The 13211-nt window shown below is 49.4% G+C and overlaps 1 protein-coding gene across 14 annotated transcripts in view; it reads left to right on the top strand.

Annotated features, from left to right (window-relative positions):
* RPH3AL (rabphilin 3A like (without C2 domains)) overlaps positions 1 to 13211 on the top strand; it is a 157038-nt gene that overhangs the window by 52208 nt on the left and 91619 nt on the right. For 13 of the 14 annotated variants that reach the window (XR_004421291.1, XM_033090070.1, XM_033090068.1 and 10 more), the window contains exon 2: positions 12818 to 12927. Coding sequence is in view for 13 of the 14 variants with exons in the window: in XM_033090070.1 (XP_032945961.1) it covers positions 12851 to 12927 (77 nt within the window). In the remaining variant the exon portion in view is untranslated. Of the gene's footprint in view, positions 1 to 263; positions 410 to 12817; positions 12928 to 13211 lie in introns of those variants that run through there. The other variant, XM_033090069.1, reaches the window with a different exon arrangement.

Genomic DNA, 13211 nt, shown 5'->3' with positions numbered 1-13211 from the left:
TAGCCTTTGCCAGCCGAACAGGGAGGGTGCAGAGAAGTTGACAGCTGGCCCCCAGGCAGCATGGTTCTTAACCTTGGAGTTGGAACAGAGAAATGTCTGTTTGCTTTTCCATGAACAAGCGGGGACAGCTGGCCCACAGATAGCAGGCTCAGTCAGCTGGGAATTGATTGCCTTGGCTATTGGCTTTAAGCAAACAGCCAGGGCCTTGGTCCCTGCCCCAGCTTCACTGAAGTGGGTGGAAAAAGGATGAAGTCCCCGGCAGAGCCTGACAAGAACCACCAGAGAGCTGGTGTCCTGGTGGGGCTGTGCGGAGGCCCCTGGGGGAGGCAGCAGTGCGGGAAGGTGCCCCCTGGGGACCTGGAGGACTGCCCCTGTCAGCACACCTGAGGATTGGGACTTTACCAAGCAGGTGAGAAGGGGTGGGTCTGTTTTCCTTCCATAGGTTTCTCTGCTTCATAAAGAGGTTTCTCTTGGGCTCCTCCAAGAAGCAGCTCCCAGGTGTAAGCTAAAATCAGGTTTCTTTTGCAGAAATTCTGTTTGCCCAGAACTGTTCAGGCACACACAGATTGCATACATGGAAGCAGGCTTGTATTTCTGCACTAAAAGACAAGCAGCGTTAGCACCTCTCACTGCATGCCCCAAGCCAGGTGCCTGGCAGCCCCTAGGAGGACTTTGACATTTTCTGAGCAGAGGGTTCCCTGGGCTGCTTACCCCAAAGGCTTGATTATAATCTGGTAACCTTTGTGTCCAGCTGGAATTCCATCTCCTGGTCTTCTTATTTTGTGTGTGTGTGTGTGTGTGTGTGTGTGGGTACGCGCGCCATTGACCCCTTTTTTGACAAGTCTGTGGAACATTTCTCAAAATAATGGTTTTACATGCACAGAGGAAACCCATTATATTGACTTATAGTTATCAGAATATTTTTTAAAGCCAAACTTTTGATATAGTAATCTGTGTGCTTCTTTACTGACCCATTACAGTAGGTCTAATAACTATTATAATTTAAAAGTAGTGATGAGCATAAATAATATTTCAGCAGATCTGCACTTCTGTATTGTGCAACTCTATTGCTGACTAAGGCACAGGTACTAATAATACTGTGGTGTGTTGCTGATACTCATAAATAAAGGAAATAGAAAATTTCAGGTGTAGGGTAATGAAAATAAAGATATAATTTGTTCCCATCCAAAGTCACAGCTCCCCTGTTAACAACTCCCAAGACAAGCAGTGACCAAAGGAGATCGCTTTTCTTAATCCTCTTTTTGAATCAACTGTGATAACTCCCTGTCTCAGATTGAGACCCCTCTCCTGGTCCTTAGCTCCCCAGGAGTCCAGAGGGCCCTTTAGAACCGCTTAAATATCCATGCACACATATTAGAGGGTTCACTCTGCGTACTGACCCCCACCCCCAGGGTAAGTCTCCGGGTTCTGTTTGCCCCATGTGTTATGGGTTGAATCGTGTCCCCCAAAAGGATATGTTGAAGTCCTAACCCCTGGAACCTCAGAATGTGACCTCATTTGGAGAAAGCAGCATTGCAGATATAATTAGGTAAGATGAGGTCATATTGGAATCTCCCTTAGTCTTAATCCGACATGACGAGTATCCTTATAAGACGAGAGACACAGAGGGAAGATGGCCATTTGAAGACAAGAGACACAGGGAGACAGCCATGTGGAGATGCAGAGGGAAGAATGCCTATGAAGATGGAGACAGAAATTGAAGTGATACGGCTGCACACCGAGGCGTGCCAAGGATTGCCAGCAAATATAAGAAGCTGCGAGAGAGGCAACGACAGATTTTTCCCCTAGATTCTTCAGAGAGAATTCTGCCCCACTGACATCTTTGTTTCGGACTTCTAGTCTCTAGAACTGTCTTAAGCCTCCCAGCTTGTGGTAATTTGTTATGGGCCCTAGGAGACTAATACCGTGTACCTGATGGGAACACCTGGGCCTGGCAACCAGCCTGTGAGGCTTCCCTCCTTCCCGGGTGTTCCCGGGTTGAGTCTCGCCCGAGGAGTTTGGTTACCTTGCAGCCTCAACTCTGTGATCGCCTTGATCCAGGACTTTTCCCTGCTCTGTTTCAGGCCTGTCAGAAATGACAAAAGCGAGCTGTGCCTCTAAGGACTGGCGCTTGGCGTGAGAGGTGGAAGAGTAGGATGCTTTGCATCTCACCTTGGTTGGAGGCTTTTCGTGCCTTTCAGCCCGGCAATGAGATAATGGTTTCCGTGCAGCAAAGAGACAGGCAGTTATTTGAATCCACTGGAATGGGCGTTTTAGATGAGGGTTTACTTTCCTGGGGAGAAGACCCCACAGCAGTAAGTGAGGCCTTCTGTCTGTGCATCACGTGACACCGTCTGGGGCTGCAGCAAACAACTCTTGCTCACCCTGCAGCACACTGAGGTGCTGGGCACCTGCCTGATGCATAATCGACACTCAGTGCATGTTTGTTGAATGAATGAGGGCAACGCAGCCAAAAGTGGCTTGTCGTCCTTTTGAGGACGACAGCAGATGCTCAGCTCTGTGGCTCAGCGGGATTGAGCCACAATCCCGGGGATTGTGCTCTGTGGCTCAGCGGGGGTTGACTGCCCCTTGAAGGACACAGACAAGAAAGGCTACAGGAATCTGAGCAGGGGCTGTAGAGTTTTAGAGAGCCCCACCGAAGGGGAGGAATCTGAGCAGGTCCATGAGGACCAGGTAGGGAGGACCAGTTTGTCTGACTCGTACTAAATCCTCCTTATAAAAGGCTTACTGGAATAAATTCACGCATAATCCCAAACCGTGCTCCTCTAACGTTATAGTGTGCCATCAAAGTATCTACCTTTTTGTTCCACTTCTTGCACCTAATCTTGCTGTCACCCTTTCCAGGTCGTTTGTCATTTTGATGTTGACTGTGGCTGGATGTGCCATTGTTGACCATTCCTCAAGAGTTGGAGTCCTTTCTAGATTGATTGGTGTAAACCATGGTTTCAGTTGGTGTAAACCACTTTGCAGAGGCAGGTGTCCCAGGTGAGACCTGTTCAGTGTATGGGCCTGTGTGTGGCTGGGAGGAAGGCAGGTTAAAGCGTGGGGGTCACACTACAAGGCCTTAAATTCCAGGTCAGGGAGGCTGGGCATGATTCCATGGGCTGCAGTGAACTCTTAAAGGTTAGTAAATGTGTAGTGGACACCTGCCATGTCCTGGGGACAGTGCTAGCCCAGGGAAACCAAGATGCATCCTGTGAGCTGCAGTCTGCATAGGGGTAACGGAGGTAAATAAAGTCCACCTGTGATACAAAGTAGAATGAAATACTGAGGGAAGGCAATGGGGCCAATTTTGAATGGGAGCTGAGGGGGGAGGAACTAGAGCGTTCTCAGAAGTGGGGTGCTTCTTCACGTAAGAAGTTCTCGGGACAAAGCTGAGCAGCCAGAGTGCGTCTGAAGTCCTGTTGACTGGAGCATGAGTTTGTGGAAGGAGGTGTGGACAGGTGAAACAGGAAGGGTAGTTGGGGCCAGATCATGGGTGACCTAGAGTGCGACTTGGGTGTTTTCCTTTGGCAGTGGGGAGCCATTGAAGGTTTTTGAGCAGGAAATTGCATGGCCTGACCTAGGCTTTAAGGATTGCCTCTCTGGCTGCAAGGGAAAGGAGTGAGGTTTCTAGATTGGTTGGTGTAAACCATGGTTTCAGTTGGTGTAAACCACTGGAGGTGTTCCAAAGCCCCAGGAGGTCCAAAGCCCCAGGAGGTCCAAAGGCCAATTGGGAAGCCCTCGTCACAGCCTGCGCTGGCGTGGAGGAGAATCAGAGCGGGAGAGCGGGGGAAGAGTCACCTGTAGAAGCAGACAGATATGCAGGACAGCTGCTGACAGGTTGAGTTCTAGGGACGTTTGTCAAGCAGTCGCTTCCCTGGGGCTCCTGTCTCATCTCCTGACTCCCTTTGAGCCCTGTCTCATGCATAATGAGCCCCAGACACGCAGAGAGGTTCCTTCAGGTTTCAGACAGGCCTTTGAGGCTTCCTGTCTGAATCTTTCATCCTCCCAGAGCAGCATGACAGGTAGAGGAAATGTTGATGTTTCCGCGCACCTTATCTTACTGCTATTATCATGTTTCTCGTATCATAGTAACACAGGAGATGTCAGGGCTGTTGCTAAGGGTTCCCTGGAATATTAATACCTGGGTGTAGAATGAAGGGCTCTTACAAGGCCTCCGGAAGCATCGGCTTGGTGGCAAGTATTCTTTTATATTTGTCCCTGCTTTTTCTCTCTCCTGTAGACCTCATCTCTTCCCCTGCCATCCAGTCCATGCACAGCTAGCTGTCTTGGGGTGGCACGCTTGGCAGTAGAGCATATGCAGCCTCTGTCCCTTCCCCATGCCCAGGGCAGGCGTGACTAAAGCATCACTGTGTTCTTTCCTACAGAGGCCGCATGCAGGCTCTGCATTCTTTCCAGGGCAGCTCTCTAGGCCTTAGCTCCTATTTGGCACTGGGATGAAGCCCCTTTTCCAGCCCTGCACAGGCCACCTGAGAAGGCTCCGGGCCCTTCCCCAACCCCCTCTCCACAGGGCTCTTGCTCTGGTACGTGGGTGGGGAGCAGCGTGGGGTTTGCTCGCCTCTTTGTCTGCTGTTTGCCTCCTCATCTGGTCTTTTGGCCTTTCCACTGCTCACAAGTTTGAAAATCAAACTCCGAACAGCTCTGGGAGGGGTTTAGCCAGCTATGGAGGTCAGGGTTGGGATTGTATGCCATGTGCGTCCGTCATATATTGCCATGATAGTGCTGCTTGACACCCACCCCTAAACTGGTCTACAACATGTATTTATTGCTCCTGAGTCTATAGGCCAGCTGGGCCGCACATTTCACTCAGCAGGGCTCGGCCACTGAGAGAACACCAGCCGCTAAGAGAAAACCTCTCACGCCTTGCGTGGAGGGAGGATGCACTTTGGTTCTCTCTCAGTGCCCTGCACGTCCTCACTTGCTGGTAACTCCTGTTTTCCTTTGCCTTGGTGTCCCCTCCTAGACCTCGTGGTTTCCTTCAGCTCTTACACTCTCCCCACCTCTTTCCCGCCGAGTCTTGTATCATTTCTTCTCTTCCCACGAGGTCGTCCATTCACTCCACACCCAGTTGTATCAGTGAAAGTTCCTCTGAAATAAAATCTAGGAGATGGAAAATGCGAGGGTCTAAAGGTGGGAGCAATAACCACACCTAGGGAAAGGTTTGTGTGAAAAGGAGCTGTCCTTGCTTGGTCCCTGCCTTTGTCCCCGTCCTGGTGCCGCTTAGGTGGGGCAGAGACCTTACGGTCCTTCTCTAAGGGGAGGTGGTTTTGCCCTTGGGTATCTATCAATTTCACACTCTGCGACATCTTAGAGACTGCTGCAGGCTGGCGATGTTTTCCACACGTTAAAGTGGTTGTGAGTTTTGGAGGACTGGGTATCAAACGGCAGAGTTTTCCTGGATGAGCAGCCATGTGCATGGAGTTCACAGACCCACAGGCGTTTGCACTCGTTTCGTCCCCATGGTGAGCCTGTGGTGGAGGCAGGGACCCCACCCTTTTCAGGGAACACCAGGCTGCAGAGGTGTTAGGTAACCACCAAGGTCGGTCGGTCGGGGTTCTAAGACCAGCACTCCCGGTTACCAGATTGTGAGCCTGCACATTCATTAAAGGGGGAGAAGCCTTCTTTTAAGCAGACTCGAATGTTTGCGGAGAGCAGACCTTTGTTTTAGTGTTTAGAGGACTGTATGCATTGTTAAAACCACTTATTGAAGATTTACAGGTAAGTTCTTCCGTCTTTGAGTTCCAACTTCGAAAATACAAAAATCTACATTAGGCCCACAGGGCACAACTGCCTTCTGCAGAATGTCTTGTCATGAACAATCCTAGACGCACTTTGGAGAGAGCAGGCATGGGGCCTGCAACTGAGAGCCTTGAGTAGTTGTAAATGTTTCTGTAGTAAAAGTCATCTCAACAATACATGACAAAAAAATACACGTCCTTTCCCTTTAGGGAAATTGATCCTAAGGAAAGGCTCTGAGATGGACACAAAGATTTATCTTCCAGGGTGCCCATTTGAGTGCTGAATATAATAGAACAAAACTGGAAACAATTGATGTGTCCCCAAACAGGAAACTTATAAACTATATGCAGAACACTGAGTTACAATTAAGAATCATGTTTTTGAGGACTTTTAATAATGTGAGCAAGTACAATGTGATAAGAAAACAGAGCAGTGTATGTAATAAGAACCCAGTTTTATTTAAAATCTAGATACAAATACCTAGAAAAAAATGGAAGATCTTCCATTAAGACATTGAGTCTTCATCTGGGGGCGGGTGACGAGTGAGTTTTGGGTGTTATTTCTTTCTAGTATTTTTCCGTGCCCAGGAGATGACCACAAGAGATTCACTGTGACTGTTGCCCCAGAATCAGCTGTGGCCACAGCATCGGCCTGCCGTGACAAACGCTCTCAGGGTGAAGAGCTTTTGACTTCAGGGAGATGAGAATTGGATCTCCCTGCAAAAATGTGTTTGTCTTTCTCAGATCTGCCTCAGTGTTGCCTGGGGCTCCATTCCCCAGGAATTTTCTCAGGAAATCATCACCAGGCAGCTCCTGTTTCTGCCACCACCACCTCATAGGGTCCCCTGAGCCCCTGTGCTGCAGGGTTTAGAAGCATTCAGGAGGGTGCAGCCTCCATTGGGTTTGTCTCACCCAGCTGGTGCAGGCGACACCGGGGGGCCTCGTGGGCACACTGGCCCCTGGGAGGTGGCTCAGCTGTCAGATGGAGCCCGTGGGCATGACTACCCCCTTGGGGAATCGGAGGAACAAACTGCCTGTGAGTGAACAAGTCACAGAGGTTGTTAGAGCCCATCTCTGTTCTGAGCACGTCTGGCTTGTCTGAATTCTTGTTCGGGAAAGGCCATCTCTGATTAAATCAGTTCAATTGAACAGATATTCACTGAACAACTACTTTGTAGCTGGCTCTGTGCGGGGATGGAAAGAAAAGGAGGGCACAAGCCCCCCAGGGAGCCCATTGTCTAACAGGGAAGGAGAGATGGAAACATGTTAAAGAAGGAAGATCTCTGGGGCCAGTTCTCAGATAGAATGTCCACCTCCCCCAGGACTGGCTTCCTTCGCCAGCAGAACACACATACTCACACACACACACCACACACCACACACCACACACCCCATATGCCACACACACACAGTACACACACATACCCTCTCCTTCAGCCTCTTTCTGTCACAGCTGGAAGGACCTCAGAGACAGGGCTGGACCGTGTGCCCCTCTCCTGGCTTACAGAATAAGTCCAAGCTCTACGCTCTTTCCACAAACCCTGCTACCTCTGCTCCCCTCTACGCCCTTGGCCAGTCCCGTCCTTTCCCTTGTGAATGTGTGGGTTCTCCTTCCCTGCTTTTTACTTACCTCCTTTAAGCCTCTGTTTTGTTCCCTCATCATTTAATTTCTGTCCAGGACAGATTGACATTTGTTAATCCAAGGGCACATCCATATTCAGCTCACATCACACTGCTCTTAGGAGGGTGTGAGTCACACAACAGCAGGGCCTTGGGAAGGGACCTGCCTCCTCGAGACCCTCACTAGATGGGGAGCAGAGCCCAGGAGGGGTATGTGGAGTCGTGGTGAGCACCCAGTTTGGCAGAAGAGCCACCTGGTCAAGGGGGTGTGAGAAGCCAGAGGCAGGGGTTGGCTGGCGAGTCAGGGAACTGGCAGATGGCTCAGACTGAAATGGTTTGGAGAACCTAAGCTGGCTTCGTTGGCAGTTTCTTAAAATATGGCTCCTCTCCCACCATCTGTCCTGAGGTTGTTCTCTCTGGGCAAAAGCCAGCTGGGTCTTCTGAGGTGCCAGTTGCAGCCCAGGGCATGTACAGCAGCTCCTGGGAGGGAGGGGCTGGGTTATCACTTGGAGCCAACCCTGTGAACGTGCTCAACCACAGACAGCATCGCTGAAGACCCTGCCAGCCAGTGAGCATGTCCCCAGGCCTCGGGAGGTGACATCCTCCCATCTTCCCAGATCGCTCTGTAGCATTTGACTCTATGGGCTCAACTTCCATGAGGCTCCAGGAGCAGGAGGGGTGGGAGACGTGGGGAAACGCTCCTCCTCCTGGCCCTGGCAACGGATCCCACTTCCCAGGTTAGAGTAGTCACCAGCCACCCACCCCAGGACACTTCTCTAGTCCCCTGCCTGCCACCTATGCCTCCCTCCTGCAACTTGGCAGGGTGGAAACCGTCGTTAGAATTGCACCGGGCAGTCCTTTCAGCCTGTCCGTCTAAGCTCCCTTGGGTACCGATGAGGAAACTGAGACCCAGGGAAGATAACTGATGTGTCCCTGGTCTTCCAGTAAGTTTGCATGAAAGCTAGATTTTCACAGTTTGTTTTTTCTCTCCTAGTTGAGTTTTATCTCTGCCTTCCTCACTGCTTCAAAACCCTTCCCTCCGAACTTACGGCCCAGTGACCTGATGCAGAGCCAGTAATATTGGTTAAGGGTTAGTAGACTGGCATAGTTGGCTGTGTGACCTTTTCTCGGTTTCTTAACCTCTCTGTTTTCTGTTGCATAGAAAAACAATTAGATTTAGGAAGAACAGAACAGAGTGGGTGGTCAGAGAGTCGTTTTGGCTGAAGTTAAAAAGACAAGGAATAGCCCTCAAATCGGTCAGAAAACAAATGTTAATTTGGGGGCTCCCTTGCCAGTGATCCCAAAACTCTGGCTACACTAGGAAGTGACCTAAAGGGGGAAAATGAGGTACATCGCTTAGAGATTTGTTTGCGAGTGATTCGTTTGGGGCTGTCAAGAGTTGCTGCGTCTCCACCTATGTGTGCTGCTGTCTTCTGGATGTCCCCACTTGTCCCACCATAAAGGAGGTAAAGGTCTGATTATGAGAGCACAGGACCCCTTCTTTCTCCCCGCCTCTTTCCACTGCCCAGCTCCTCATCATTTTGGTTCAGAAGCTTCGGCAGAAGATGGACTTCACACCCTGAGGTTCCCTGGCTTGCCCCTGTCCTCTGGGGTTACCAGTGGTGCTCTTTGCTTCTGTGGGGGTGCCTGGCAGAGAAGAGGGGCCACTCCATACTCACAGTGCCCAGCTGCCCCAGGATTGGCAGGGAGGCTCAGGGCCTTCCAGTCCTGGGAGCAGTGGCCTGAGACATGGCGCCCCCTGCAGGCCAAAGCAGGAGTGGCAGCATCCGTGAGGCAAAGACAGGTGGCTGCAGGGGCACCCAGTTTACCCAGGGCACAGCCTCTCCCAGTCAGAGAGACCATCACTTCCATTTCTTGAAGCTCCCAGAATATAGTAGTTTCCCCTATCACTTTCCATGGTTTCGCGTTCTGTGGTTTCAGTTACTTACAGATGCCTCGGTCAAAAAATATTACATGGAAAATTCCAGAAATAAACAATTCATAAGTTTTAAATTATTTGCTGTTCTGAGCAGCATGATGAAATCTAGCGCTGTCCCGCTCCATCCCGCCTAGGGTATGAATCATTTGTTCAACGTATCCACGTTGTATAGGCTACCCACCTGTTAGTCTCTTAGTAGATGTCTCGGTTTTCAGACTGACTGTCCCCAGGATTGCAGGGCTTGTGTTCGTCACCCTTATTTTACTTAATAATGACACTCAGGCGCAAGAGTAGGGGTGCTGGCAATTCACATATGCCAAAGAGAAGCCGTAACGTGCTTCCTTTAAGTGAAAAGTTGAGTATAGTACAATAAGATATTTTGAGAGAGAGAGATTAACTAGATTGACATAACTTTTATAATGTGGATTTAGTATATTGTTATAATTGTTTAATTATTGTTGTTACTCTCTCACTATCTATACATTAAACCTTATCATAAGTATGTATGTTTAGAAAATAACATTGTATATATAGGGTTTGGTGCTCCCTGTGGTTTCAGGCATTCATGGGGGGTCTTGGAACATATCCTCCACAGATGGGGGCTGGGGTTACTGTATTTTTAAAATAATAGTAAAGAAACAGGGCTGTAGTGTGTTTTAATGTTTGCTTGGAATAGAGTAACGCTTTTCACACCCACCCAGCCGTGTAACTGTGCTATTCACAAGATAATAGAAATTAAAAAACAAACCATAATGCATAGAAGTGGAACCTCTGTTTAAAGGTGTTTGATGAGTATCATTTTTTAATCTCATCTGTGTTTTCCTGGATTGTACGTTGGCTTCCTTTGGGAGAAGGTCAAGACTTTCAATCTGAGGAGGCTTTGATGATGGGGACCCCCCCAGTGCTGGGCCTGGCCATGGGGTGTGCACACGTGTCTCTTTCCCTAGGCGGCCCACAGGGAGGACAGGTGCCCGGATGTGCCGAGTGGGACAGAGAGACCCCGGTAGTCAGGGTGGTGGGCTTGGTCCCTATGTGGGTCAGTTAGCTGCAGCATGTACACTGACCCCTGCTGGTCACAGCAATGGGTGACATTGGCCTGGAACAGCCTTTCTCAAACGGTGGGCGGGGGGGACCTGACAGGTTAGGGGGTCTACAATGTCAAAACTATTTTTCTTAAATAAATTTCATTGGGGAATATTGGGGAACAGTGTGCTTCTCCAGGGCCCATCAGCTCCAAGTCGTCCTTCAATTTAGTTGTGGAGGGCGCAGCTCAGCTCCAAGTCCAGTTGCCTCCTTCAATCTTTAGTTGCGGGGGGCGCAGCCCACCATCCCATGCGGGAATTGAACCGGCAACCTTGTTGTTGAGAGCTCGCGCTCCAACCAACTGAGCCATCCAGCCACCCCTCAAAATTATTTTTATCATAATAAGACGTTTGGTCCCATTTTCTCACATATTTACATAACATGAAAAGTTCATTGATACAGTTTCAGATGCCACATTGTAATTGTAACTAAGCTTTAAGAAATAACCAACTACTATTGAGTTTTGCTGCAGTATGAAAGAAGAATAGCCACAATTATCTGAAAAGGCTATTAAAATGTTCCTCCCTTTCCCAACCTTTGTGTGTATCTGTGAGAGTCTGGATGTGCTTCATGCACTTTAACAAAACCACATATCACAAAAAATTGAATGAAAAATCAGACATGAACATCCAGCTGCCTTTCGTTAAGCCAAACATTACATAGATTGGTAAAAATGTGAAACAATGCTACTATTCTCACTAAGCGTTTTTGTTTTGAAAATATAGTTATTTTTTTAAAAATATGTGAACATCTAATGGGTTTATTATTTTTTAATGAATTATAAAAAATTTTTTTCTCAGTTTTAGTTTCTACTATGGTAAAAATATCAATAGATACAGCCCATCTCATTTGGAGTCCTCAAGAATTTTTATAGCAGTTTAATGAGATGTAGTTCCCATACCATAAAATTCACCCTTTTTAAGGGTACAATTCAGTGGTTTCAGTGTATTCACAAAGTTGTGCAACCCTCACCACTAATTCCAGAACCTTCCATCATCCCAAAAAGACACCCTGAACCCATTAGCAGTCACTCCCCATTCTTCCCTTCCTCCCACCTCAGCCCCTGACAACGACTAATCGACTTTCTGTCTCCATGGCCCATTCTGGACATTTCCTATAAACTGGACCTTACGGTATGTGGTCCTTTGTGACTGGCTTCTTTCACGTACCATAATGTTTTCAAGGTCCATCCATCTTATAGCAGGAATCAGTGCTTCAGTCCCTTTGATGTTCAAATAATATTCCATTGTGTGATACGCCGCATTCTATCCATCGTTGAATTGTTTCCACTTTTTGGCTATTATGAATAATGCTGCTATGAACATCCATATACAAGCTTTTGTGTGGGTATATTCAGTTCTCTTGGGTATGTGCCTATTAGTAGTTTCCGGGTCATGTGGTAACTCTGTGTAACCTTTGAAGAACTGCTAGACTAATATCCAACCTCAGTAGTTTTTAGGAGTGCAGAGGAGTCATGTTTGAGAACCACGGGTCTAGAGGGGATGAGACCAGGGGCGTGTGGATACGTCAGGACAGTCCCTTGTCTTTGCTCCTGGGGTTGAGATCCGCTCAAACTCAAACTCATCTGTCTCTCCCCCTCTTCCCCCCGACCCCAAATCCTTGGTGGCAAGGAGAAAGCCAGCTAAGCCACACTGCACGAGTCAAACCACCAGGAAATTCTGGAGCAGGGTCGCCTCCGCACGGGATTTCCAAGGGTGCCAGTTTCAGTGCAGTTCTGATGGACAGTGTCCCCTGCAGGTATGCAGGGTGGCGGTCCTGGTGCAGCTGTCGCTCCCTGCCCTCCTTCCTACTCTGGAAAGCACTGTGATGTTATCAGAAACTTTCGGGGAGCAGAGTCTGTGAAGACCTTGTTTGTGGAGCTGAGGGGGGTGGCTGGCGTCAGTCACCCCCACATGCCTCTGGCTGCTGCTGCGAATGCCCCACCTGTAGGAGCTGTGTAGGGTTTGCCCAGGCTGTCCAGCCGTCCCCTCCCCCCACCACCCACCCAGACCCCTCCTGCTAGGCAATGTGCTAAGCACAGCAGAGGCTGTACGTGGAGGGAGTAGATCAAATGCCCTCCGGGATCTGCCAGCTGAGTTGAAAATCACTGTGGTTGCCTCTTCTTTCTGATTCTACCCCTCTCATGTCCCGCCAGTCATGTCCAATCTTGTCACTGAGCCACGTGATCCCCCTAGCCACCCCTCCCAGTATTATGAGCATTTTGAAAGAGCACCTTCCAAAAGGGAACAGTATGCAGCTGGAGGAGTGATTCTGACGGTGAGATTCCAGGCGTCAGTGGGGATATCGTATGGGGATAGGTTGGAAGTACCAGTGTTTGGAGCCTGAGGGACCCTGTCTGCCAGCCGCATCCCATCTAATGACGTGTTCTTTCTGTTTCTTTGTCTCACCTCAGATGTGACTCCTCCCCTGGCGGGGGGCTCCAAGCATGGCTGACACCATCTTTGGCAGTGGGAGTGACCAGTGGGTCTGCCCCAATGACCGGCAGCTCGCCCTGCGAGCCAAGTGAGTACCTCCAAGGCCCAGCCAGGTCTTCCCCTCCCTCCCTTCCCTGCTCCCCTCCTTTCATTGGCAAGAGTCAGTCCCAAGGACCCAGAGACAGAAATTTAGAGACAAGTGCCTGTCTGATAAACACCACACTCCACGCCCTGAGCTGGGCACTAAGCAGCCATTCACTTATTTAACCATCGTGTGGAGTTTATCCCCACAGCTCAGTGAGGAAAGTGAGGGCTCCTTGCCCAAGTCGCTCGCTTATAGTTGTCGGGGCCGGTCCCCGTACCCAGATCCTC

This window comes from Rhinolophus ferrumequinum, chromosome 21, assembly GCF_004115265.2.
Source record: "Rhinolophus ferrumequinum isolate MPI-CBG mRhiFer1 chromosome 21, mRhiFer1_v1.p, whole genome shotgun sequence".
NCBI lineage: Eukaryota > Metazoa > Chordata > Mammalia > Chiroptera > Rhinolophidae > Rhinolophus > Rhinolophus ferrumequinum.
Note: the sequence above shows the minus strand (reverse complement) of the source record. Positions and strands in the feature narration are given on the sequence as shown.